At 43.8% G+C, this 26915-nt stretch overlaps 1 protein-coding gene across 1 annotated transcript in view; it reads left to right on the plus strand.

The window, feature by feature from the left end:
• Positions 1-364: 364 nt before the first annotated feature.
• The window catches only part of LOC146812384 (WAP four-disulfide core domain protein 15A-like), a 45105-nt gene continuing 18554 nt past the window's right edge, over positions 365-26915 (plus strand). The window contains exons 1-2 of the mRNA XM_085619389.1: positions 365-500; positions 14047-14187. Of these exons, the coding sequence (XP_085475515.1) occupies positions 389-500; positions 14047-14187 (253 nt within the window). The 5' untranslated portion in view covers positions 365-388. The remainder of the gene's footprint in view (positions 501-14046; positions 14188-26915) is intronic.

Raw genomic sequence — 26915 nt, forward strand, 5'->3', positions numbered from 1 at the left:
TGCCACCCCTGGCCGTGCCTCGGGTACCAGCATCCAGAGGTTTCCCAGAAAAATCCTGCATTCTGAAGAAAGAATATTTCTACTTTTAGAGGACAAGGCAGCCATTGCACAGTGTGGTGTGGTTATTATCAGCTTCTTGAGACATGCGGGAAGTGGAAAGGCCAAAAAAAGATAATTAAACACGTGTGATTCATTTTCAGAGTTGAATGTTATATCGCTAAATAGGAATTGTTCCCGGCACGTGCTTGACAGGTGAACGCCCGATGAATTATTATTCAGCTGAGACGACCGGCGGGTTCGCACGTAGCGCGAGCTCGGCGCCACCTCGGAGAGGATATAAAAGCCCAGACCAGGTAAGGCCTGCAGTCAAACTGATCATAGCGTCATTATGAAGCGAGGGTGCAGAACATCCTTCTTGCTGCTGGCAGCGACCATCGCCTTCTGCGGGCTCGGGGTGCACGCGGCGGCACGGGGAGTCAGCCTCCACGCGGCACAGAGAGGTGAGTTCTGTCTCAAAACCGCATAGCTGACGTGTCAGCGCCCCATAATCTTCTGGGGCGTCCAGGTAAGCTCAGACGACAGTGAGAGGAGGCCGAGGACGAGGAGATTTGAGGAGACGGGCGGACAGTGACTGACTGTAAGCGAGAGGAGAGTCTCTGTGAGAGAAGGTAGTATATGTACTGGGGGGTGACAGCATAACTCTCAAAGAGTCTCGTATTTACATGAGTACCAGTTGCATTAGACAAGGACATTATTTTTTTTTAGTTTTTAGGCAGAGGGGAATTAAGTGATTTGCCAGAATCACAGGATGTTTAACCAACACCGACACTCAAACCTGGCTCCACAGCTCCAAACTCGGCAGCTCAGGCCGTTACACCACATCCTATCCCCTTATCTTTTCCTCCCAGTACTCATAGTCTGAACTTCCCACCTGGAGATAATTTATCTGCCATCTTCATAACTGCCAACTTGCAGAACAATGTCACAGTGGGAGGAGGGGCGGGGACTTGAAAGCAGCGTAGCCTCTCGCGAAGAAGTACCTAGGAGGTACTTATGAACCCGGGTGGCTTTGAACCGCTGACACCTATTGAGGGGTGTGAAAACACCCCAAGCCCACTCCCCAACAATATCTTGCTGAGGCTGGTGCCGATGTCCTAGGGTGTTTTCACACCCCTCAATAGGTGTCAGCAGTTCAAAATCTCAGAAAGCCACTATTTACTGTGGTTTTCAGCTGGTTTTCCCGGCCACTGTGTGATATCAGCTCTTCACAGGAGCCCATGTGATGGGAGCCGATATCGAGTATGCATTTTTAGGTCTCGCTGAGACAGCGAAAGCTGTCTCTTTGAGACATTTTGTAAGTGGGCTTTCAAAAGTGCTACCCACATGGTTTGCTGGCCTAGAGCTTGAGTGCACGATGGCGTGCACAGCTGCTCCTCTGCTCCTTGCATTCCCCCCTCCCTTCTCACCCAGCCCTTTGATGCTCTACTCGATTACTTTCACTTTCGCCGCTTTGATGTTTGATCGCAAACGCGATCACTTCCGCTTGGCATAGCCTGTACTTGTTCTCTTTGTCCTCACATATGCTCTTCCCTCTATGTTTTTCTCTCTGGTCTCACATGTGCTATTCCCTCTGTATTTTCACTCTGCCCTCACATGTGCTTTTCCCTTTCTATTTTTCTCTCTTTCCTCAAACATGCTATTCCCTCTGTATTTGTCTCTCTTCCCTCACATGTACTCTTCCCTCTGCATTTTTTCTCTATGCTCTCACATGTGCTCTTCGCTCTGTATTTTTTTCTCTGCCCTCGCATGTGTTCTTCTCTCTATATTTTTCTCTCTGCTCTCACATGCTCTCTTCCCTCTATGTTTTTATCTCCGGTCTAACATGCGTCCTTCCCTCTGTATTTTTCGCTTTGCTCTCACATGAGCTCTTCCCTCTCTATTTTTCTCTCCTCCCTCACATGGACTCTTCCCTCTGTATTTTTCTCTCTGCCCTCACGTGCTTTTCCCTCTGTATTTTTCTCTCTGCCCTCACATACTCTTCCCTGTATGTTTTCCTCTTTGCCCTCAAGTGCACTCTTCCCTCTGATTTTTCTCTCTGCTCTCACATATGCTATGCCCCCTGTATTTTTCTCTCTGCCCTCACATGTGCTCTTCCCTCTGTAGTTTTCTCTCTGCCCTCGCATGTACTCTTCCCTCTGTATGTTTCTCTCTGCCCTCGCATGCTCTCTTCCCTTTGGTTTTTTTTCTCTGCCGTCACATGTGCTATTGCCTCTCTATTTTTCACTCTGCCCTCACATGTGCTATTCCCTCTGTATTTGACTCTCTTCCCTCACATGTCCTCTTCCCTCTGCATTTTTCTCTCTGTCCCCACATGAGCTCTTTCCTCTGTATTTTTCTCTCTCCTCTCACGTGCTCTTCCCTCTGTATTTCTCTCACTGCTATCACATGTGCTCTTCCCTCTATATTTTTCTCTCTGCCCTCGCATGTGTTCTTCCCTCTATATTTTTCTCCCTGCCCTCACATATGCTTTCCCTCTATGTTTTTCTCTCTGGTCTGACATGCGCTCTACCCTCTGTATTTTTCTCTTTACCCTCACATGAACTCTTCCCTCTGTATTTACTCTGCCCTCACATGTACTCTTCCCATTGTATTTTTTTCTCTTCCCTCACTTCCTCTCTTCCCTCTGTATTTTTCTCTCTGCCCTCAAATGTGCTCTTCCCTCTGTATTTTTCTCTCTCCTCTCACGTGCTCTTCCCTCTGTATTTTTCTCTCTGCTCTGACATGTGCTCTTCCCTCTATATTTTTCTCTCTACCCTCTTATGTGCTCTTCATTCAGTATTTCTCTCTCTGCTCACACATGCTTTTTCCTCTCTATTTTTCTCTTTGCCCTCACATATGCTCTTCCCTCTATGTTTTTCTCTCTGGTCTCACATGTACTATTCCCTCTGTATTTTCACTCTGCTCTCACATGTGCTTTTCCCTCTCTATGTTTCTCTCTGTCCTCACACGTGCTATTCCCTCTGTATTTGTCTCTCTTCCCTCACATGTGCTCTTCCCTCCGTATTATTATCTCTGCCCTCTCATGTGCTCTTCATTCAATATTTTTCTCTCTGCACTCATATGCACTTTTCGCTCTGTATTTTTCTCTCTGCCCTCGCATGTGTTCTTCCCTCTATATTTTTCTCTCTGCTCTCACTGCTCTCTTCCCTCTATGTTTTTCTCTCCAGTCTAACATGCGCCCTACCCTCTGTATTTTTCTCTTTGCTCTCTCATGAGCTCTTCCGTCTGTATTTTTCTCTCCTCCCTCACATGGACTCATCCCTTGAATTTTTCTCTCTTCCCTCATTTGCTCTCTTCCCTCTGTATTTTTTCTCTGCCCTCAAATGTGTTCTTCCCTCTGCATTTTTCTCTCTCCTCTCACGTGCTCTTTCCTCTGTATTTTTCTCTCTGCTCTCACATGGGCTCTTCCCTCTATATTTTCTCTCTTGCCTCACATGTGCTCTTCCTTCTTTATTTGTCGCTCTGCCCTCACATGTACTCTTCCCTCTGTATTTTTCTCTCTGCCCTCATATGTTCTCGTCCCTCTACAGCTTTCTCTCTGCCATCACATGCTCTTCCCTCTGTTTTCCTAATTGCCCTCACATGCACACTTTGCTCTGTATTTTTCTCTCTTTCCTAGGATGTGCTCTTCCCTCTGTTTTCCTATCTACCCTCACATGAACACTTCCGTATGTATTTTTCTCACTGTCCTCACATGTGCTCTTTCCTCTGTTTTTCTCTCTACTCTCGCATGTGCTCTTCCCTCTATGTTTTAATCTCTGCCTTCACATGTGCTCTTCCCTCTGTATTTTTCTCTCTGGTCTCACATGCGCTATTCCCTCTGTATTTGTCTCTTTTCCCTCACATGCACTTCCCTCTGCATTTTTCTCTGTCCCCACATGAGCTCTTCCCTCTGTATTTTTCTCTCTCCTCTCAAGTGCTCTTCCCTCTGTATTTTTCTTTCTCCTCTCACATGCTCTTCATTCAGTATTTTTCTCTCTGCCCTCACATGAGCTCTCCCCTCATGTGCTCTGCTCGCACATGAACTCTTCCCTCTGTATTTGTCTCTCTTCACTCACATGTGCTCTTCCCTCTTTATTTTTCTCTCTCCTCTCACGTGCTCTTTCCTCTGTATTTTTCTTTCTGCTCTCACATGCGCTCTTCGCTCAGCATTTTTCTCTCTGCTCTCGCATGTGTTCTTCCCTCTATATTTTTCTCACTACCCTCACATATGCTCTACCCTCTATGTTTTTCATTCTGGTCTCAAATGCGCTCTACCCACACTGTATTTTTCTCTTTGCTCTCACATGAGCTCTTCCCTCTGTATTTTTTTCTCTTCCCTCATTTGCGCTCTTCCCTGCATGTGCTATCCAAGGCACCTGCGTCCTCTCCTTATGCGTGAGGGTTGGAGCCAGATCAGCAATGATTATGATGGTAGTGGACTGACAACCCCCCCCACTCATCTCACTGGCCTGTCCCATCTTGTGCCTGTGAGGCGACGAGCCCCCCCCGCATCTCTCCAACCCTCTCTCCCTGGTTATTTCTCCGTTCTCTACTTGGTCTTTTTGCTGGCATTGTTGCTTGGGTGGTGCACGTCTACAGCCCAGAGTAGGAAGTATGTGTAAGGTTCGATATGCAGTGTATGTTGGCAGGATACATATTTAGGCAGCACGGAGCAAGAGTCGTGGGGCGCTTCACGCCGCATAGAAACCACGAGCATCTGTTTATTGTGCTGGGGGTGCTATTTGCGTGCTCGCATGCAGACAGCATGGTGCCCAGATTGGATATTACTGTCTGCAGACTAGTAGTGTCATCAGTGCAGACCGTGGACGATGGCTGTGTGCACTATCACATAGAGGTGCTCTGAGGGCACGTAGCACAGGCCTTAGTATGGCGTGTCTGGTTGCTATTTGCACTATATCATGCAGGCAGCGTGGTGCACAGCTGTTTGTGTAATGCAGGTCTGCAGCCCAAAATAGGGGCATCCCAGAGAGGAGTGTGTGTGGTGTTTTTTTTGTGTATAAGGCGTTTGCTACCCGGGCTAGGGGGAACTCACAGGTTACTGTGTACAAGGATTGACACCACCCCAGACAACCACTCCCCATCGCCCCCACCCCGTAATCTTCTTCCGTCGCCTTCCTCGGTATGTTCCCAAAGGGAGCCCTTAACACCTCACAGGGTCCCACCGACTCGCCCAGACTGATGATTTCAGGGACTGGCAACTGACGGGGATAGAAGGCCACCTTTATGATTAAACCTACCAAAGGTGGCCTGTCAACCGGTTTTATATAGCACCAATTACCGTACTTGAGTTGTTCTATGCGTTAAAAATAGCATATGTTAAAATCGGCTAGTTTACGTGCTTTACAAACAACTGAAAGGATAAATGTGAGCGTTTACTATGTGCATACGGACCCCGAGAGCCCGGCGGCGTTCCTGTGTATTCGCCTAGTCCTTGCATGCAGTCCAGCCTGGGCTCAAATGCCCCCACAAGGCTCAAGATGGAAGCGGCCGAGCGAATCCAGTCACCCGCTGCCACCCAGGAATGCGGGGAATTGGCATCAAACTTCAAAGGGTCTGCTCCCCCGCCTGTAATGCGCTCCCCCGCCCCCCACCAAGCGCGCGCGCCGCGCTTGCTTTCACTCTTGATTTTATCTTGCGTTTATCTTCTGTCTGTGACAGAAACATAGCATTTGGCCGTCTTGCATTCTTTTAATTTGAATGTTTTTTTTACATTGATGCCTTCCGCCCAGAAATGTTGAATTGTCCCGTCCCGCTTCTTTTCATTTGACTTTTATTTTATTGACATTTCTGCCTTTGCCCGTCGCAGTTCAGCGCGCCTCGGTCCGCCCCACCACAGCGCGCGTCCCCGTGATCACTTTCGCTTTCGCGGCCGCGTTCATCAAAGGTGCTCTGTTTCTGGTTCCGTGAAGAGAGACTCAGAAATCTAAACACGCACACGGGCAAGAGGGAAGGAGAGGAGCTATATGAAACGGGCATTCATGTTAATAAAAATTCAGGTTTACAGTATCAATGTAGTAGGGAAACTTGAGCGCTTTTCACCCCCACCCCGGCCCATAACCTTAGATCCCAGCAGCAGAAGAAGAAGGTGACAGACACGTATTCATCCTTTTTTAGGATTTAGTTAAGGGAAAATGAGAAGCTGCAGGCACTCTTACTCATCACATTAAAAGCAGCCTTCAGTGGGCTGCGTGAAGGAGAGACCCGACCTCAGGCGGTCCCTTCAGAGATGCCAAGGATAATCAGGGGCAGCAGCCGCTGCCCCTCGCTTGCCCCTGCTATCCTTGGAACTGCCCTTGCTATCTCTGGTCGCAGCGGTCATGACCGCAGCAAGCGCAAAAGAAAGGATACCAGGTGCTACAAAGGTCTCAGGTGACCCCAGGCCGTGTGTGACGTCATACACCACCAGCACTTTAAACGGGATTTGTCATTTCAGAATGAAACTACGAATACCAGAATGCAACACGATGTCCATAGCGCAAAGACCATATGACGGTCGGAAAGCGGCAGCTGTGAACGTGTATCATGTCTTCGCTTGCGACGCTAACGGTTTAAATGGTTTTTTAGGCATCCATGTCCGTGCACACCAACTGCCCCCGGCTGTAACACGCGTGGCGACAGCTGTTTGTGTTCTTGTTTGTTCCTGTTCGCCTTTCGCACTCACACAGTCTGTTCGGGGCACATACTTTGTATCAGAGGTGTTAGTTGTGTTGGCGCTAGTTGAATAAATCGCATTCCAGCTCAGAGTTTGCTGTTGCGGCTGCTACTTTTGTTGTTCTTTCAGCGCTTGTTATTTTTGCCGTTTTATATAGTGAGAAACCGACCCAAAGGCGTCGCAGTGCTTTACATAAGTGCACAAGAAGCAGTCACGTTACCGAAGGTCACAACTTCGTTTTTTGTAGCAACACGAGTTGGCCGTCTGGTTGGCGCTAGTTGAATAAATAGCATTCCAGCTCAGAGTTTGCTGTTACGGCTGCTACTTTTGTTGTTCTTTCAGCACTTGTTTAATTACGTTTCCTCTCCCAGATGGAAGAGAATTCCGCACTCAGCAGTGGTCACTGTGTGTATAGGTTCTAATGTGAGCAGTGCTGAAGTGCGAACTCATGGGAGGGGGAAGGTGTTACTGGGGCCGGAGCTGCTCTGGCCTGTTTGAGTCGGTTCTCTCGCAGCTTGTATCTGGAGGTGAGGGGTGTTAGAGCTACACTCCCCCCAGGTGGGCCTCAAGCAGTGAGAGAAGAAAGGGAGGGATTGATTGCGAACAGCAGGAGTCCAGTAAGGGTTGAGCTGCTCCTTTCCAAAGTCTTTTAAAAGTTGTCTCGAAAGCAAGGAGGAAGACAAACCCCCTCAACCCTACCCTACATTAATAAGCATTTGCAATGCAATAGGTCTCGCATGTACGCGAGTTTGAGCTATTGACATTGCAAATGACAATGCCTTTTATTTTTGTTTTCATTTTTAAAACATAACTAAAAGGCATTGTCATTTACAATGCCAATAGCTTAAACTCGCATAAATGCGAGACTATTGCATTGCAAATGCTTGTTTTTAATATAGCGCGAACTTGACCCGAATCCACTCAGGTATCAGAGCGCTTTACATAGCAACAGTTACCTTACATGCGGGTACATTCATCTTTTGTTAGGCACAGGGAGATTAAGTGATTTGCCCAGAATCACTGGATGTTTAGCGTCATTACCGAGACTCGAACCCAGTTCCCCAGGTCCGAGGTCCAGCAACCGAGCCCTTAGGCCAACTCCTCTCCCCTATTCATCTTGGATAATCGAAGAATCAAAGGTAAATGAGTTACATTAATTCATGAAAACTTTATTGTGGCTATTACAGCCATAAAAGCACATTGAAAATTTACAGCAATTTTGAATCCATGCTACATAAAAAATACAAGATCATAGGATACATTAGAATGTAAACATATATGAATAATAATACCACTACGGTAATAAAAAACAGAAAATCACCATTATGGGAATTTCATAAGTTACAACATACTATAAGAATATAATTTGGGTTAAAAAAATTCATAAAAATCTAAAAAGCCCAGGGTCGACTTCCAGCCTGCTGGTATATACTTCTGCCACTCTCTTGAGTTTACCTCCAGTAACATCCTACTAACCATAAAAATCACAGGATAAGTCAATGTGGCGGGTGCAGAAAAAAAGGCTAAGAATTGCTTGTGGTCTGATCCGGTTTTAACAAGTTCCTTCATATTGACCACATAGAAAATAGAAATTTCGAAATTGCAACCACATGAACCGGGTCGGTGTCAGATTTTAGGATCCTAAAAGATTCACGATAGTTCCTAATGCCCAGGTTTCTACAAAGTTGGATAATCCATTTCAGCCTAACCTGTTTGTATGCCACGCAGAAGAGCATGACATGGACTGTTGCCTCTTCCTCCACATGGCAACCAGGACAAAGGCGATGGGATACTCCCGCCCACTTATTTGTTATCGCATATAGCGGTAGTGTCCCATACCTAAATTGCAAAAGCAACTTCTTAGCTAATGACGGTTGTATAGAGTCCAGCACCCGCTCAAATTCATAGTGACACTTAAAATCCAGGAACCCATAAATTAAACTCTTAGGATTAACTGACTGCAAGATTTTAGTCAGTTTATACTCTTTCAGTGCAGTTGCCAAGTTTTTTTTAGAAATGGCTGGGCAGGATTCTTCTGGGTTGATCCATAGATTCTCCCTTCCAATTGCACGGAAACAGTGCCTTACAAATGATAGCCAGGGTATACTGCCAGCCCCCAATGATGTCATTACCGCTTTTAGATCCTCCCTGTAGCAGCCCAACTCGGGAGTGCTCCACAGCCGCCCCCAATAAAGCAACGGACGAGACGAGATAAGATCCGCTATTGGGAGGATATTCAAATCCATCCTTAGCGGTACAAGTGGTGTATTTTTTGGTAGGGTCAGAATTTGTCTAATAAAATTATTTTCAGTTAGTGTGAGAGCATTAGATGGACTGTGCCCCCAAAGTTCCGCCCCATATAGGGATGCTGACCTAGCTTGAACTTTGTAAATTTCAAGCGGTAGGCTTATAATCTTTAAAACGCAACTCTTCTGAACTTTTAAAATTCCCCCGGCAGCCTGGGTTAGCTTTAAATTAGCCTTGTTGATTTGAGGACCCCGTCCCATTTTGTCGTTCAAGGAGAGGCCCAAATAATCAAATATAGGGACCCTCTCGAGGGGTCTGTCATCCATCATAGGGTGCGGGCAGTTGGTGGAAATGGCATTAAAGACCATATATTTGGTTTTGTTGATGTTAACCACAAGGTTCCTCTTTTTGCAGAACTGGCTAAATTCCTTTAGCATGCGATGCAGTCCCATATCTGACTTCGAAAGCAGCAGGGTATCATCCACGAACATTAATGCGGGAAATTTACGGAGTGCCAGTTTCGGGGAGTCTATATCCTTGATGGCAAGTAGATCTTCAATTGCCCCTTGAGAAAGAGGGAGAAAAGGGTCGGAGCAAGCACACAGCCCTGCCTCACCCCCTTGCCAACGGGAAACGGTGCCGTCAGTTGCCCGTTCTTGCCATACCTTACTCTATCAAATGTACCTTCGTGGAGGCATTTAAACTGAAAGCAAGGATATGGTGGAACTCCCATGGCCAGCAAAATACTACACAGCTGGTTACGGTCCACCATATCAAATGCTGATTTCAAATCCACGAAGGTTAGGTACAGGCTCCCATCTTCCAGAACTACATGCTTCCAGTAAATTAACTGGAGCTTGAACAACTGGTCTACAGTGGAAGTTTTGGCTCTAAAGCCTGCTTGCAACGGGGTCAGGATGTCATGGTCTTGGATCCATTCCTGCAATCTTTCCCATAGCACCCTTGCAAAAAAAAATTGTGATACATCGATGAGGCTAATTGGCCTATAATTGGCCAGTTCGATGGTGGACCCTTTTTTAGATAGGGATAATCTCTGCCCCGGCCCACATGGGGGGAGCTGGGAGACCATGAAGAATTGCGTTAAAAAGTGATTGGAGATAAGGAGCCCACACTACCTGTTCGTTTCTGTACAGGTCCCCGGGGATTCTATCTAATCCTGGCGCTTTATTCAGTTGATGTTTAGCTAAGGCTGATAATACCCCAACCAAGGTACAAGATGGTATATTCCATAGAGTATCAGGGGTAAGACAACGGACCGGAGGCTCACTCAATTCAATTGGCAAAGTTGAGTATAACGCCTTAAAATATAGACGCCAGGCTTCCTCACCAATATTTGGTTCAATATTAGTCTTGCCCTCTATTTTTCCAGTGTGGATCAAGTTCCAGAAAGCTCTCGCGTCTTTTGAGTCTAGGGCAATCTTAATAGCCTGCCATCTATCTATTTCCCATTCTGATTTTGCTTTACGAAGAATTTTCTTAAAAGCAGTCCTAGCTTCCCTGATACACAGGTTGTCGCCCCCCATAAGAGATGCTAACAGGGTTCGCTTTGCCTCCCTACACCCCCTGCTAAACCAGAGGTTTTTATCACCACGGTGTTTACACTTGGAAGGCCTACTACTATAAAAGAAGTTCGCCAAGGTTGTAACCATTACCTGGTTAATTTTCCCCAGGTCATCACCGTGTCTTGGATTAGCAGGATTACCGGATGTGAAGCTTGCCTTTTCTAGAAGGGGAATAATACTATTATACATTTTTGACATTATTTCTGGGGATTGGTTTATTGTGGCCCAGCGAATACGTATCCCTCCATCGACCACATAATTTGTGGATTTTTTTTTAATGTGTCAAATAAGACAGTGTATACTTTAAATTTGGAAACAATAGCAACCAGGGATACGCATACAGTAAGAAGGTGAATTTTAATTAACTTGGAACATTCAGTATTCTCGATGAGTTATTTATTTAGAGAATAAGATTAGTTGTTTATACTTTGAAAGCATCTATGATTGACAAATTGTATACCACTGCAGTTGTCTTAGTACTGGATTTATCAATTGAGTTTTAAAAAATTTAGCACACAGGATCACCGTTCCCAAGGGTAGCAAGTATTATATATGCCTGATTTGATGGGCCACCGGCTAGGAAGCACTCGTGGATTACTGTAAAGCCTTGACAAACTCGCAATTAGTGGCGCTGAACTGTGAAAGTTATTGGATAATATTATTGTTCTGTTGAAGTAAATATATGGGAATACGCTGGATTTGCGCGACCGCTCCCATGCGGACCAGGCAGGAAGCACTAATGGATTCATTAAGTTAAAGACACAGCGCACTACAATCATGATGGATTGTGAGAATGCTTGAGAATAGTAAGGATACGGGAAGCCGGATCTGATTGGCCAATGGTATGAGGACCGAGTTGGAAGCACTCTTGTGTTATGCAAATTGCAGGCTTAGAGAGTGGGAAAGATGATTGGCCAACGATATTTGTGGGGAACGTTCTACGCACCAGTATAGTGGTTCAATGGAGAAGGCTGAATAATGAATTTGATTGGTGGACAACGTACGGACCAGAGAGGAAACTGTTTATGTTAATTAAGGAGGGGAATGGCGGGACACGTGATTGGCTGAATAATAGTATATAAAGGAAAAGTAAAAGACACAAGGTAATAGTGGTGTTATTCGAAAGGAGGAGGAGGTCACGAGGAACCCAGTGCCAGAATAGAAGGTATGAGGATATAACTGAAGATTTGGTTGTTTCAGGATGATGTTCTGTCTAATTAGGTTCAGAAAGGAATACTGATATGGTTCTTCTGTGTCATGTTACAGGATTTGATATGTGGAGAATACCCTCTATTTAACTAGAACGGACACAGAATGAGGTGAGGATTAAGGATGGGAAACGAAGGCTACTGTAGTAAATAGTAATATGGGAATAATTTGATTATGTTTTTTCTTATTTGGAAAGCTTTTGAATTGATGGAAATACAAAGACTGGGATGATACTGGCACTAATCCAGAACTAATATTTCACACCACCGCAGTAATATTTAGGAGGTATGCGATAGATTATCTTATCGTAAAAAGAATTAATGATACTAAGGATGAAATGGGATAGCCAATTATAATTAGGGCTCCCGGTTTTATGGTATTTATTTTTTTGCCATTTCCGTCTGTATTTATCCATATTTATTTTTCGGGCATTTTTTCTGTATTTATCCACATTTATTTTTGCCACAAGCAAAAGACAACGCTACAGCTAGTATTTTTCCACATTTATTTAAATGGACAATGCACACATGCGCTCAGTTTTTATTGGTCAACACTATATATTCACCTGAAAACTTTGCCATTTGCAAAATGTCCCAAATATGCTTAAAAGTGCTATCACAAGCCATTTGTCTCAGAGCCTTGCAGTTTCTGTCATACTGCCCCACAGAGAGAAACTCACACGGACTTCAACTGCAACCCAATTGTGCCCCACCAGTGCTAAAAGCTGTCCCTGGCCAGGTGTAACTAGAAACACCTAAATGGTGCTATTAGAAGTGCTGTATCCATAGCGGAGGATGTACAATGTGAGTTTAAGAGGGCCGCACTGCGCCAGACGGCTGCCTCTATGTGTCAGAACACAGCGCTCCTGTTTCGAGTTCCCTCCCGGCTCACAGCCCGGTCTGCTGTCTGCATTCCCACATCCCCCTCCCCTCTCGAGATATCCAGGTGTCAAGCACCGTCTCTGCATCCCCAGAGGCAGCTGCTGCCTCCCAGACCTGCTAATTCCATCAGGGAGCAGAGTCCCACCCTGTCACCAAATGCTCCATTGCTGTAATCGTCACAACATGGTGCAAGAGCCACAACTCACACCACAATGCTGTGAATAGAGGCTCCTAATCTGACTCTGGCAGGGGCTCTAAAAGGGGTGAAATAAAACCAACGCCTCATTAACCTTTCAAAGACATCTGAAGTACTCGGCAGCTCTGTGTGTGCCCGGGAAGCTTTCTCAGCCCGGGCTGACACCTCTTAACCCTTTAAGGAGGGGGGAGACACCAGACGGCAGCAGAGCAACATTTACTAGTATTTTCCCGTTTTTTATATATAAATACAGATGAAGGAAAACTTGTTTTCCGTCTGTATTTATATGTAAAAATCCGTAAAAACGGAAAACCGGGAGCCCTAATTATAATAAAGTCTAGGAATAAAGTAATTAGAAAATTGACAATCATATTTTATCCTATTTAGATAACGTTTAAATTGATGAGAACTAAATAAGACCTGGATGATACTGATATCCTTCCAAGATTGGTATTTAAAGCCGTCGTGTCATTATTTAGGAGGTATGTGACAGGTCAATATATTGAAACGACAATGAGAGATTATTATAATCAAAATTGGATAGAGAATTGTAATAAAGTACATGAACAATGATTTCAATGATGTGTTTTGAATCTTCTATCAGATCATTTTGTGTGATCTAAATCTCAGCATGACAAATTAACATGTTATTCTTTTCGATATTATGTGATTATGGTTTTGGGTAAATTCTTCAAAAATAAGATTGTCATTTAGGCAGGATGTAGAGGTAAAATCTGCAAATTTAAGATTGCCATATAGGCAGGATGTATAGGTTATAGATGTACTGGATAACATTAATTTGACTGTAAGCAGGAATTGGGTTATAGAAACGTATGATTTACTCATTAGTGATAATTTCTTTTTTATTCTTGCAGCCCTGATGAGGTCCCAAGGGGGACGAAACGCGTTGGCTGTGTTTATATGTAACTAAGATTGTGTTTGGACTTCTAAGAATGTGTTGGAGCGTCAACTTGAAAATAATTTGAAAGAATAAAAGAATCTTTTTGGAAGAAATTTCTTGGACTTCAGAAAATAATTTCTGTGGACTACAATAATTTATTGTTGACAGAGTACTTGCCCACTCCTTCCATACATTGATATATTGATATTAGCTTTAGTTAACCCGTTGTTTTACTGAACACTGTTTTTTATTGCAAGAAAGCTAAATTCCCACCATGCGCCAGAATTCTTTAATGGGACCTCTTTCTGTTGCAGAGAAACCTGGTAACTGTCCAGTCAACCTACTGAAGTGCGGGATTAGGGAGCCCTACCTGTGCGAGAGCGACGAGGAATGCCAAGGGACCCAGAAGTGCTGCGATTACCACTGCGAGAGGCAGTGCGTCCCGCCTGTAACAGGTGAGACTCCCTCATCATGAAGAATTAAGCATGTGAAGGAGGGATTGTGAAGGAGGGATTTAGACAATATTGAGACAACATTGAGACAAAGGACCCCATTGAGAGACCATCTGTAAGAGGTAGAGATACCAAGGCAGGAGTAAACGATTCCGGCTGGTAACTTTCCCTTTTAAGGAAAATGGGCTGCAGTACAAAAAGAAAATGTTGATTAATTAAAAAAGCAATCACAAACATGGTGGTCTGCTGACCCCAGCGTTAGACTGCTGCCTCGATTTCACATTTTCAGTGTTTTCTCAGGAACAAATTCTTTTGTTTTCTCCCAAATGTTGGCATGTGTAAGTCACAGACCTAGGCACAATGTGTTTTCTTCCATGACAGTCTGGTAGGCTAAGATTATGATATTGACAGTCAGGTTCAATTCTCACTTATGAAACACACAAAAGGTGATGGGAGGCTGCCTCCAATAAGTCAAACCACTAGCAATAGTTCAGGTTAGCACTCCAACCCATCAGTCTTTTACTTGCCTGTCACCTCAGTTTGGACCCAACCAGATTCAAATCAGTCTTTGCCCTGCTCCTCATGGGAGCAGTCCAGCCCGGTCTGCCAAGTAAGGTTCTGCCTGAACCAGAACAAAAGTAGCCCAGGAACTGTTTTGCCCTAGTTAAGAGTTCATCAGCTGTGTACAGCTTGATTCCAGTGACATAATGGGAATGGGACCAAGCTGGGCACACCTATGCCATTTAAGGTGGTACATGAAACACCTAAAAGGTGATGGGAAAAAGGCTTGCAATTTGTCCAACCACTGGCAATCTCTTCGGGTAGCATCCCAACTCATCGTCCTGCCACCTCAGTTTGGATCCAGCTATAAGTAAATCAGTCTTCACCCTGCCCCAATAGGATTAGTCCAACCGGAACTGCCAGGCCAGGTCCTCACTGAACCGAAACATAAACAACCTAAAACACGTTTCCCCTGATTGGGCTCATCAGCCAGGTGTAGCTTGGTTCCAGTGGCACAGTGAGTACGTGACCCATGTCTGAGCATGTCTGGGCATTCCCCTGCCACTTAGGGTAGTACATCAAATACATAAAAGGTGATGGCAGGTACGCTTGCAAATAGTCTCATCACTGACAATCACTTGTGTTATTATTCCAACCCATCATTCTTTTACCCACCATGCCACCTCAGTTTGGATCCAGCTATGTAGAACATTGTCTTGACCCTGGTCCAATAAGAAAAGTCTAGCTTGAGCCGCCAGGCCACATCTTCCCTGAACCAGCCCACGAGCAAACCAAAACCAGGGATACCTCTAGTGTTTGTTGCTTGAGCTTTCATGTTACTTTAACATGGACAACTCAACTGTGTGTTGGCTGAGTCTGTAAGATTAGTGTAATCTGAGGTTTAACACTGCTGTCAGAAGCTAGTGTTCTGGAAGATATGTGCAACCAATATGATGGCTTTGTACTTTAAAACTTGTCTAATATGGTGGATAACCTCTGCTGATTGAAGTCTGAGCCTGTACAACCTATGTAGCCTAAGCAATATCTCTGAAGCCCGAGCCTACAAGATCTCTGCAGCTTCAGGGATTTCTCTCTCTGCGTCTAATATATGTGTAACCTATGTAATAAAGGGAAACTGCTGTGGATGCTGTGTACACTGGGCAATCTGACTGAGACCAATGACCAAAGTGAAAGAAGTAACCTGTAATTTGTTTTCATTCTGAGAGACAACACCTGCATCCTGAGTACTGAGCAGCTTCATGCTAATTTCCTGTCATCGGATTTTTTATATTTTTTTCCAGTTGTGACACGGGGATCAAACAGGTATTTTGCACTGTGGTACAAATAGGTTTGCTCACGGTGCACCCGCTGCTATGAATGGGGATCTCCATGTTTGCACACATGCATGATCTGCTGATAACAGTTAGTCTTTTTGGGAACTGATGCACTGGAATATTCCATTATTTGGTTTTCTTAACTATTTGTAAAACCTATGATTTTTTTAGATATTGTATTTGAGAGATGCGTTGTTTGCCTCATTTTTCTTAAGATGAGATGCCCAAATATCCTCGCAGGAGAAAGTTGGGCTTATTGCAACTCATTCCTTGCACTTTGAGTATAGTATAAGTAAATTTGCCAGAACTGTTTTTAGTTACTAGATCAGCCCTCCTCCTCACTGACTGATACAACAGATCGGGCTGGGCGCCAATGGATTATATGTTTGACATAAAGAAACGTCTGCTGTGCACAGATCCCTATTGTTGTGCAAGTGATGCAACCACGGTGAACGGGAACAACCTGTGCTGGCTTGAATCCTGAGAGTTGGGTGTATCATTGATCACTTCTGAAAAGCAGAGCTTCCCAAAATGTACATTTACAGTGCAATCGGGCTGGGAAGACTAGAGGTACAATGAAAGAGGCCTGCATGGCTAGAGAATAGTTTGGAAGGGCTGTCTGCACATAGTGCACCAGCCTCTTCTTTCCTTTGTGTAGCTGCAACATGGAAGTAAAGACCACGTTTGTGACACTCACAACTAGGAAATGATCAAGCACACTTGACATTTGGATTGGCAAACAGAAATGAGAAGATGAATAAGCAAAATAATGAATTGCATACATGCAGTGGAATAAGGAGAGCAAAATTACACAAATAATTTCACAATTTTCTTGATCTGGACATTTCTTTGTCTTGGCAAACCAAAGGAGTTCCCACAGTTGTGACATTCAGTTTTGACAGGAATTGCTAAACCATTCTGCCAAACCCTGCTCCAGCCCAATGTATAGGGCTATTTCCAGCTTAACCTGGGACTTTGCTGAGATCCATACAGAAGCCGAGTTCACCATGAAGCCAGCCAGCGCCACCTTCCTCCTCCCTTTGCTGTTGGTTCTCGACTTGGGGTGACCTCCATCTCCTGTCAAGGTAGGGGCACACAGATCCACCTCACTGTGCTGATTCTTGGTGATCCAGAGAACAGGCTTGACTCGAGCTTCGCCATTGCTGTCTATTGATGTCACTCAGAACTTTGCGGTGAAGAACAACCCCATAATGCATGGTTCCCTGTCTACAATTCTATATGTTATTGCCTGCCTTTAAATCCGACTCTCAATTTGTGTCAGCATAGGGGGCATCCTCATTAATTTAGTCAATTTCACCTGTATAAAATCAAAAATTTAACAAGTATTTTATTGATTTTTATTGATTATTCTCAATCTTTTAATGACCCATAGACGTTTTGAAATAGTGAGCATAATTCTTTATAGCATCCATGACTTATAATTATCACAATGGTGGGTTTATGCTTGCTGACATCACAGAGAATAGATAATGAGCAAATTTAAATATGAAAGCAAAAGCAAGAGATGTACCTTTTGGAATTCATAAGACAGCCTGCAGGTAAGAGCCTGGTATGAAGCTTGCCCCACTGTACCACTACATTTCCAAAGCTGCCGCAATGGAAAACGGGATGCATTTAAAAAGAACAAATGAAACTTTTTCGGTTTCTTTTTTAAGAGTAGGTAGTAGTCTGTGGGATCACTGCCTGATCTTACAAAATAACTTTATTTACATTGTCGAAGGGGAAGTGGTCACCAGGGGATTCGGAATTTGGTTACATAATGGTAATACATACCATACTGATTCTGTGAAGAGACACCCTAAACAAGCCCCTGCCTGCAACCGATTTGTTACGTAATTGCAATTCCAAACTGCGATTTGGTAACATGTTATTGATTCCCAATTTGGGATTGATGCATACCAAAATGCATTTTTATCTGTCGCAAACAGTAAAATTCTGTGAATTTGTTCTTTCCATGGAGGACTCAGTTAGGATTCATTCCAGATTCTTAGGACATCCAATGATAACATAAATAATTTCCATTCCTTTTATGCCTATGTAGCTTTTGTGGATCTCCTGAAAATCCGACATAGATCTAGCTCTCCTGGACCCGAGCTGGACACGCCTTCCATTACGAGTAAGACAGGATCAGCAAGTTATGAAGTGACTGTTTTAGGTCAAAATATTCCCTGCATATCCCGAAATTCCACAGTATGTGATATATAAAAGAGAACTGTTTAATTGAGTTTGAGGAGATCACCTGTCATACTCATGCAAAAGTAACGTTAAATTGCAGTAAAAGTATCACACATTTATTGATTTCTTGCAGAGCCAGCGTGGACAAAGTGGGCAACTGAGGAGGGACGTTATCTTTCTCTTTCCTTCTCACTCCTGTGGTTATTTTGTTACCTTGACTTCTCTTCCTCTCTCTGCCTGCCTCAGCTTCTCACTCTGGGGGAGATTTACTAATATTGTGTGCTGTGTTTGAGTAGTAATGCAAATAGGTGCAAAATCTTTTTTTCCCAATTTACTTTCCAGCGCCAAACTTTGCGCCATGAGGGAGTACGATAGGTGGAGCATGGGCATTCCCATGCAACCACCCGAGGTTTCTCACGCTAAACCCAATTTACTAACTAAAGTAGATTGAGTTTAGCATTAGAAAACTGCGCGCTGTGCAAGTTGGCGCAAGGAAGGAGAAATGCTTTTATTTCTCCTTTCATCCCCGACTTAGCATGTGTGCTGCCCTGTACAGCACACATTCAAAGAGGAAAAAAAGTTTGAGGTGAGTCTCAGCATAGTATTTTGTACTGGAAGGGTATCCTTCCAGTACAAGACCTATGGTAGAGTCATGGAGACACCCTTACACCATTGCGCAAAGGTGTCTCCGTGGCACACAGCAGCTGGTTCCACCGCCGGCACTAGTGAGAGGGGAGGAGAGTGTCTTATTTTAGTAAATAAGGCGCTCTCCTTCTCTCTCCTTTTCATGTAGCGCAGTGCAGCATTTGTGGCTGCTGCAGTGAGCTACGTGAAAAGTAGGTAAATCTCCTCCTCTGTCTCCACCTGCCCACTCTCGCCTTGTGGATTTTTTAATGCCTTGGGCAAGACATATTTCACCTACTTTTATGTGACACGGTTTCTTAAACTTTAAAAGATATTTCAAAATTATTTGCTATTGTGTGGGATTAAATAAGGAAAAACTGTAATAAAATTCAAGTTTGCTCTTAAGAAGGGGCCTAAAAATATGTCATGTCCAGGCCCAGAAATTCTTGCATGTCACTACTACTTTCATTGGGTATTTAATACTAAATTTGCAATGTGGTAATGCCACAATAAATCACTGGAAAGATGTAACTTATAATAGTGCCAATTCTGCTGTTTAACATGCAGAGTAATGTGCCAAAAACTCAGTTTCCACCTGCTATTCCATGTTTAAAGCTACATGTGCTCTGATTGCAGCATTAAAGGGCTGGATCGTTCAGTAATTAATTTGTTTGTTTCTCTTCTAATTTTCACAGAAACTCGACATGCGATTCTTAGCAGGAAGCTGAAATAGATTGAATTCTAACTATGTGATATTAGCTTTAGTTAACCCGTAGTTGTACTGAACACTGTTTTTGTACTGAACACTGTTTTTTATAGAAACAAAGCTAAATTCCCACCACTCGCCAGCATTCTTTAATGGGACCTCTTTCTGTTGCAGAGAAACCTGGTAACTGCCCAGTCAACACATGGAAGTGCGGGATTAGGGAGCCCTACCTGTGCGAGAGTGACGGGGCATGCCAAGGGACCCAGAAGTGCTGCGATTACCACTGCAAGAGGCAGTGCGTCCCGTCTGTAACAGATGAGACTCCCTCATCATGAAGAATTAAGCATGTGAAGGAGCAGGGCCGGCTTTAGGGCGGTGCGACCGGCGCGACCGCACCAGGCGCTGACTTTCGGTGGGGGCGCCGTGTTTGCAAGTTAATAATAGTTTTAAAAGCACCTTCTGCCAGCGTTCTGGCCTCCAGCAGTTTTCAGCCGTCAATAAAAATGTCAAGATAACTCCGTGATTAATTTTCTTTCCACAGAAAGATGGGAGGTTTGTCTAGTGGAAGATTTGAGGGTAGCGCAGATGGTTAATATGCCTGCTGCAAAGAACCTGTAACAGCAGATCACAAACGATCCTTTACCAGCAGATCACAAAGTAGAATTTCAATAGCTCAGTGAGTCATTGCTTTTGTCTGAGAGATCCTTTTATTACTTGCAGTTAAAAAGTTAACATCCTAGCATGGAACAGTGAGCTATTAAACTATACTGTCTACCAGTGTGGCTGTGACTCCTACACCTAATAGTCCTCTATTTATGTAACATTTCCTATACACTGATTTGCACACCTATGATTATCTCTGTGTTTTGCGCGTGTGATGTAAAGTGGTCTGACACCCTACACTGGTTTAAGTGGCGCTATAGAACTATTTTAATGCATCTGAGCGATGGAGTGGTTATGGAGACATGAGGGGCACTGTTAAAGGGTGGTAGTGAGGGAATGCATGGCAGAGGTGGTCACGGTGGGGGCGCCAACAACCATTGTCGCACTGGGCACCACCAGTGCTAAAGCCGGCCCTGTGAAGGAGGGATAGGGGAGGAGGGATTTAGACAATATTGAGACAACATTGAGACAAAGGACCCCATTGAGAGACATTCTGAAAGAGGTAGAGATACCAAGGCAGGAGTAAATGATTCCGGCTGGTACCTTTCCCTTTTTAGGAAAATGGGCTACAGTACAAAAAGAAAATGTTGCTTTATTAAACAAGCATTTGCAATGCAATAGGTCTCACATTAGGAGAGTTTGAGCTTTTTGTATTGTAAATTGACTAATTTTTTATTTATGTGTTGGTATTGAAAATATTGAAATTACTAGCTTTGTCATGTACAATGTCAATAGTTTTAACTGTTGCAAATGTGACACCTATAGCATTTGTAATGCAATATGTGTTGTATTTACGTGATTTAGATGTATTGATATTACAAATAACAATGGCTTTTAATTTTTGCAAATAATTAATACTTAAATAAAAGTTAATGTATATTATAATGGCAATCGTTTAAACTTTTGTTAATAACTCTTGTGAAGATTATGTTTAGTGTATTTAATTGCACCTAAAATCCAAGAACGGAAGTTAAATATTATCATTTTTTTGTGCAATTGTAATAAAGCCTAAATATTGAGAGAACATATTAGAGCCAGTTGTTGTTGAATGGTTGTACAGATTGATACTGTGGTGGCGGTGAGTGATGTTGTGGTGGTGTCGAGTGATGCTGTGGCGTTAATTGATGCTGTGGTAGCGCATAGTGATGTAGTGGTGCCCTTGACTGATGCTGTGGTGGTGCTAAGTGATGCTGTGGTGATGCGATAGATAGATAGAGTGCAATAGTCCGATAGATAAGATAGATAGATTAGATAGATAGATAAGATAGATAGATAAGATAGATAGATAGATAGATAGATAGATAGAGAGTGAGGGCGATAGATAGAGTGTAATTATGTAGAATATAATTATGTGGCACTGAGTGGTTTTGTGTGGAGTGTATGTTGATTTTAGTGGCGTGTAATTATGTGGCATTGAGTGTTATTTTGAGTGTATCTTGCATTGTTTGCATTGTAATTAATTGGCACTGAGTGTTATTTGGAGTGCATGTGGCATTGAGTATAGTGTAATTATGTGGTGTTTAATTATGTGGTGCTGAGTGGTATTTGAAGTGTATGTGGCATTGAGCGCTGTGTAATTATGTGGTGTGTAACTATGTGGCACTGATTGGTTTTTGGAGTGTCTGTTGTATTGAGTGCATTGTAGGTATGTGGCATGTAATTATGTGGCTCTGAGTGGCATTCGGACTGTATGTTGCATCGAGTGCAATGCAATTATGTGTTGTGTAAATATGTGGCCCTGAGTGGTATTTGGGGTGTATGTTGAATTCAGTGGAGTGTAAATATGTGGCGTGTAATTATGTGGCAGTAAGTGGCATTTGCAGTGTATGTTGCATTGAGTGCAGTGTAACAATGTGGTGTGTAATTATGTGGCAGTAAGTGGCATTTGGAGTGTATGTTACATTTAGTGCAGTGTAATTACGTTGTGTCTAAATATGTGGCTCTGAGTGGTATTTGGAGTGTATGTTGCATTGAGCGCAGTGTTATTATGTTGCGTGTAATTATGTGGCATTGAGTTGTTTTTGGAGTGTATGTTGCATTGAGCGCAGTGTAATTATGAGGAACTGAGTGCTATTTGGATTGCATGTTGCATTGAGTGTAGGGTAATTATGTCACATGTAAGTAGGTGGCATTTACTGGTATTAAGAGTGTATCTTGCAATTAGTGAAGAGTAATTTTGTGATGTGTAATTATATGGCATTGAGTGTTATTGTTTTGTGGGTTTGTCGTATTGTGTGCATTGTAATTATGGGTTGCGGCCGGCGTTCCCGCGTTACAAATGAGTGACTGATGCAGCAGATTTTTCCTTTCTCACTCTGGGAAGAAACAAGCCCCTCGTGTGATTGATGAGGCTATAATTCACTGTGAATCCATTTCACGGTATCTCACGGCCAGCGACATTGCTTCAAAGTTACCCTTCCAGAATTATCTTCATTAAGTGTCTTTTACTTCCACTGCCCTTGGAGCCTTTCAGCCCATTTGTCTTCGACGTCCAGCCAGTACCTAATTGGTTCTAATCCTTCCTAAAGGGTGCCCCCCCCCCTCCCCACCGTCACCTTGTCCTGAAGAAGACCCCGTCAGTAAGGACCTAATCAACCTACCTGGGTTTATGGGGTCGAAACGTCGACATATAACGGATACCAGTACCTTCAATAGTGTATTTTGCACTGTGTTTGTTCTAACGTACATGGTTGCTCAAAAGATTGTATATCCAACGAATGCACTTCTGTCTGATTATGTGGCAATTGAATAGTATGCCGAACAATTGATTTGTGACTGTTAAAATTTGAAGTCACTTGCCCCCCCCCCCCTTTTTTCTCACGCAAATTACTTCCCCCCCCCTCTCCTCCGGGCACCTTGCTGTGTTGTATTTTGTATAATTACTCTAGACATGTTTCTGAAAAGAAATGATACTTTTGCGGAGTGTGATTAAATAACACTCAGGCATCTCTTTATTGTTTAATTTTTTTGATGTTTCTTTTTGATTTTGTTCCATAAATATATATGCTCTGGGACCATCCCCCTATACCATTGTAATTATGTAGCATATAAATATGTGGTGCTGAGTGGTATTGTGTGGTGTGTGTTGCATTTAGTGCAGTGTAAATCTGTGGCGTGCATTTTTTTTGTGTTTATTATTTTCACGTTGGAAGTAACTTACTCCACATGTGCTGTAAAAATCAGACTGCAGTAGGGGGTTTGGGTGTTTTGAATGTCGCAGGAAACCTCAAGGATGGAGGCGGTGTCTATGTGCGTTAGTGTTTCCCTCTTGCCTGTGGCTTTATTCCCGCTAACACGTCCGAAATGCAAATAGATTAATCATGCAGGATGCCTCGTTTCCCCCGAGTGGCGCCTCATGTCTGCCCCCCCCTGTAACGCTATAGACTGTTCCGTTGCTGCTGCAAAGGTTTGTGAGTTAATATGTTCATGTTTAGAGGCAGGAGAAGTTGCCTAGTAGTGTAGGTAACAATGAAATTCCCAAAAAGAATGGGCAATGTATGTGTTGTTAACGCACCACATTTTTTAATTAGCTGTGTGGTGAAAAAGCTGCCTTTGGAGAAGGTCAAAATGGGCCGACAGCAGTATGTAATTTGTGGCCATTGCATGCTTGTGTGTGCTGTAAGGGTGTTTTTGCATCATTTTGAATGTGTTGCAACACAGCTAGGTGCTTTTGAGTGATTGTTCCTACTTCTATTTTTTTTTAGTCAACTTAGTTGTGATGCTGCTGTCTGTGCAAATATGTAGATGTTTTTGAAAGTTAAATTGGGTAAGTGTGTCCTGTAGGGCCAGAGTGACATCTGTGTGTGTGTAAATACAGTAATGGGGCCGGATGCCTCTAGTTTTGCCCGAGTGGCACCTCACGCCTGCTTCCCTTGTAACGCTTTTCCATTTTTCTTTTCATTAAGTTGTACGTTTAAAGCAACTTACACCACTTGGGCAGAAATAGGCAGACTGCAGTAGGGTTTCCCATTCCCAACGTGTAAGTTTAAAGCAACTTATTGCACATGGTCAAAAATAGGCAGACTGCAGTCGGTGGTTTGGGGGTTTGAATGTCACAGGAAACATCAATTAAGAAGGCGGTGTCTATGTACGTTGTTGTTTCCTTCTTTATTTTTTCGCTAACACGTTTAAAATGTTAATTGAGTGTTTAGGCAGGATGCCTCTGTGTTTGCCAGAGTGGCACCTTATGTCTGTTTCCCCTGTAACGTTATACAATGTTCCATTGGCAAATAAAATTATTTGTTTTGAATTCCATGTTTAGAGGCAGGAGATGTTATTTTGCAATGCAGGTAACGTAGAAACTCCTTTAAAAGACTGCCCAATGTATGTGTTGTTAACACACCACATTTTATTTATCTAGCAGTGTAGTTAAAAAAAGTTCTGGCTGGAAAGTCTGAGGGCAGCAGTGCGTGTTACAAGCTGGCTTTGAAGAAGGTCATGCAGCGCCTAGAGTGGACCAGATGGTCCTGTTTATGACCTACAGAGCACGTGTGAAGTGGGCGCAGATGAAGTGATTGGGTGTGAGGGGGTATGCAGCCTGTTGTGCTGAAGCCTGTAAGAACGGATTGCATGGCGGCACGATGCACGTGATTGTGCGCGCGCTCGCCATGCAATCCACTTTTGGGAGCACTTTGAAATGCCCCTCTTACTAGAGTCTCGCATAGCGATTGCGTAAACGCAATAGCTAGGCGAGACCTAAAAAGCAATCACAAACATGGTGGTCTGCTGACCCCAGCAGGCCACCATCCCTGTGATTGTAGCCATTCCCAATGGGTCGCAAATTGCGACCCGACCTCATAAATATTAACGAGACAGGTCCGTTTGACCCACTGGGAATGCTAAATGTGTCTGAGACACATTAGTCCATTATGTGAGTCTCTACTTGCGAGTCGCAAAAACTATCAAATAGAGACTCGTAAACTCAAATGGTCATACAGCTGGCCCCACATCTTTACTGCGACCACAGTCCCTTTTCTGCCTACATTTTGTGCTTGGTACAAAAACCACATGGTAGCCTGCTTGTGCATATTTTGTAGGCGTAAACGACACCTTGTTTGACCCGATTGATTATCTCAACCGGTAAAAGTTGTAAAAAGTCTTCCACTCAGCTCCACTCACAGTGGACCCAAAGATCGGCTAATGCTTGGAAGGAGCATGGATTACGAGGGTGTGAATAGACCTATCTGAAAAATAAAACAAACTCATTAAACTTCTCTGAAGCTCTGAAGCAGGTCTGAAGATAAGCTCAACTGTAGAACTGTTGTTGAATATTGTCCGTAATCCTATTGGAGGTGGAAATAGCCCTAGGTGGCATGGCATGTACTTAATTCTAGCACATAGCCCGCTATAATGTCCTAGCATCCCCATACATTTGACTGCGCCCACAGGAGAAAAAAGCCAACAAAGCCCTTTAATACCAGGCAACACTTTCACCCAGATCTGTATGGATTGTGCTAGGGTGCCTGTTTCTTAGTGAAAGAACATGTAAAAGGATTTAGGTGTCAAATAAGTGAAGGATGCAATAACTGCTTCTGCATATTGGGCAGGATTAGCAATACATCCAGGGGTGGCCCTGTACCAGCAAAGTAAGGGCTATCCTCAGTTGATTATAACCAAGTTTTTTGTAAGAGTGCAAAAGACAGCCTTCAGTTGATGTCCAGTTTTTTTTACTAAATGCAATTATACACATATTCATCAATCGGTTCATAATTTCAGCAGCAATGACATATAATTATAAGAAGGGCAACATTCTTTGAAAATCAAAATTCTTGTCAATAATACAGGTGAACAAATTCAATTCAAACAACTGTGGCCGTGTGCTCATGACGGAACGGTTCCGTCATGTCACGGCCGTTGGCGGCCGCTCCGCCTACGCGGCGCTGTTTCCCCGCCTGTGCGGGGGGACAACGCAAATGGGCGGAGTCATGACGGAACCGTTCCGTCATGAGCACAGCTCAACCGTGGCTCATGACGGAGCGGCTCCGTCATGAGCACAGCGCCACCGCGCTGCCCCCCCGCACCCCCCAAGCGCTGCGGCGGAATTCCCGCCGCAGCGAAAGGGTTAAGCAGTCCTACTAAAAAATAGAAGCTATCCTCAGTGAAAAAAACAGTGCATGTAATGATTTTGTCCTTCTCAATTACATGGAGGACAAATTCATCCGGTGGGAGTTAAGTTGCTTGCCCTGACTTACGTTAGACTGCTGCCTCGATTTCACATTTTCTGTGTTTTCTCAGGAACAAATTCTTTTGTTTTCTCCCAAACATTGGCATGTGTAGGTGACAGATCTAGGCACAATGTGTTTTCTTCCATGACAGTCTGGTAGGCTAAGATTATGATATTGACAGTCAGGTTCAATTCTCACTTATGAAACACACAAAAGGTGATGGGAGGCTGCCTTCCAGAAGTCAAACTACTAGCAATAGCTAAGGTTAGCACTCCAACCCATCAGTCTTTTGCTTGCCTGCCACCTCAGTTTGGACCCAACAAGATGTAAATCAGTCTTTGCCCTGCCCCTCATGGGAGCAGTCCAGCCTGATCTGCCAAGGAAGGTTCTCCCTGAACCAGAACACAAGCAGCCCAGGACATGTTTTGCCCTAGTTATGGGTTCATCAGCTGTGTACAGCTGGATTCCAGTGACACAGTGGGCATGGGACCATGCTGGGCATACCTATGCCACTTAAGGTGGTACATGAAACACATAAAAGGT

The sequence above is a fragment of the Triturus cristatus genome, chromosome 7 (genome assembly GCF_964204655.1).
Source record: "Triturus cristatus chromosome 7, aTriCri1.1, whole genome shotgun sequence".
NCBI classification, from domain to species: domain Eukaryota; kingdom Metazoa; phylum Chordata; class Amphibia; order Caudata; family Salamandridae; genus Triturus; species Triturus cristatus.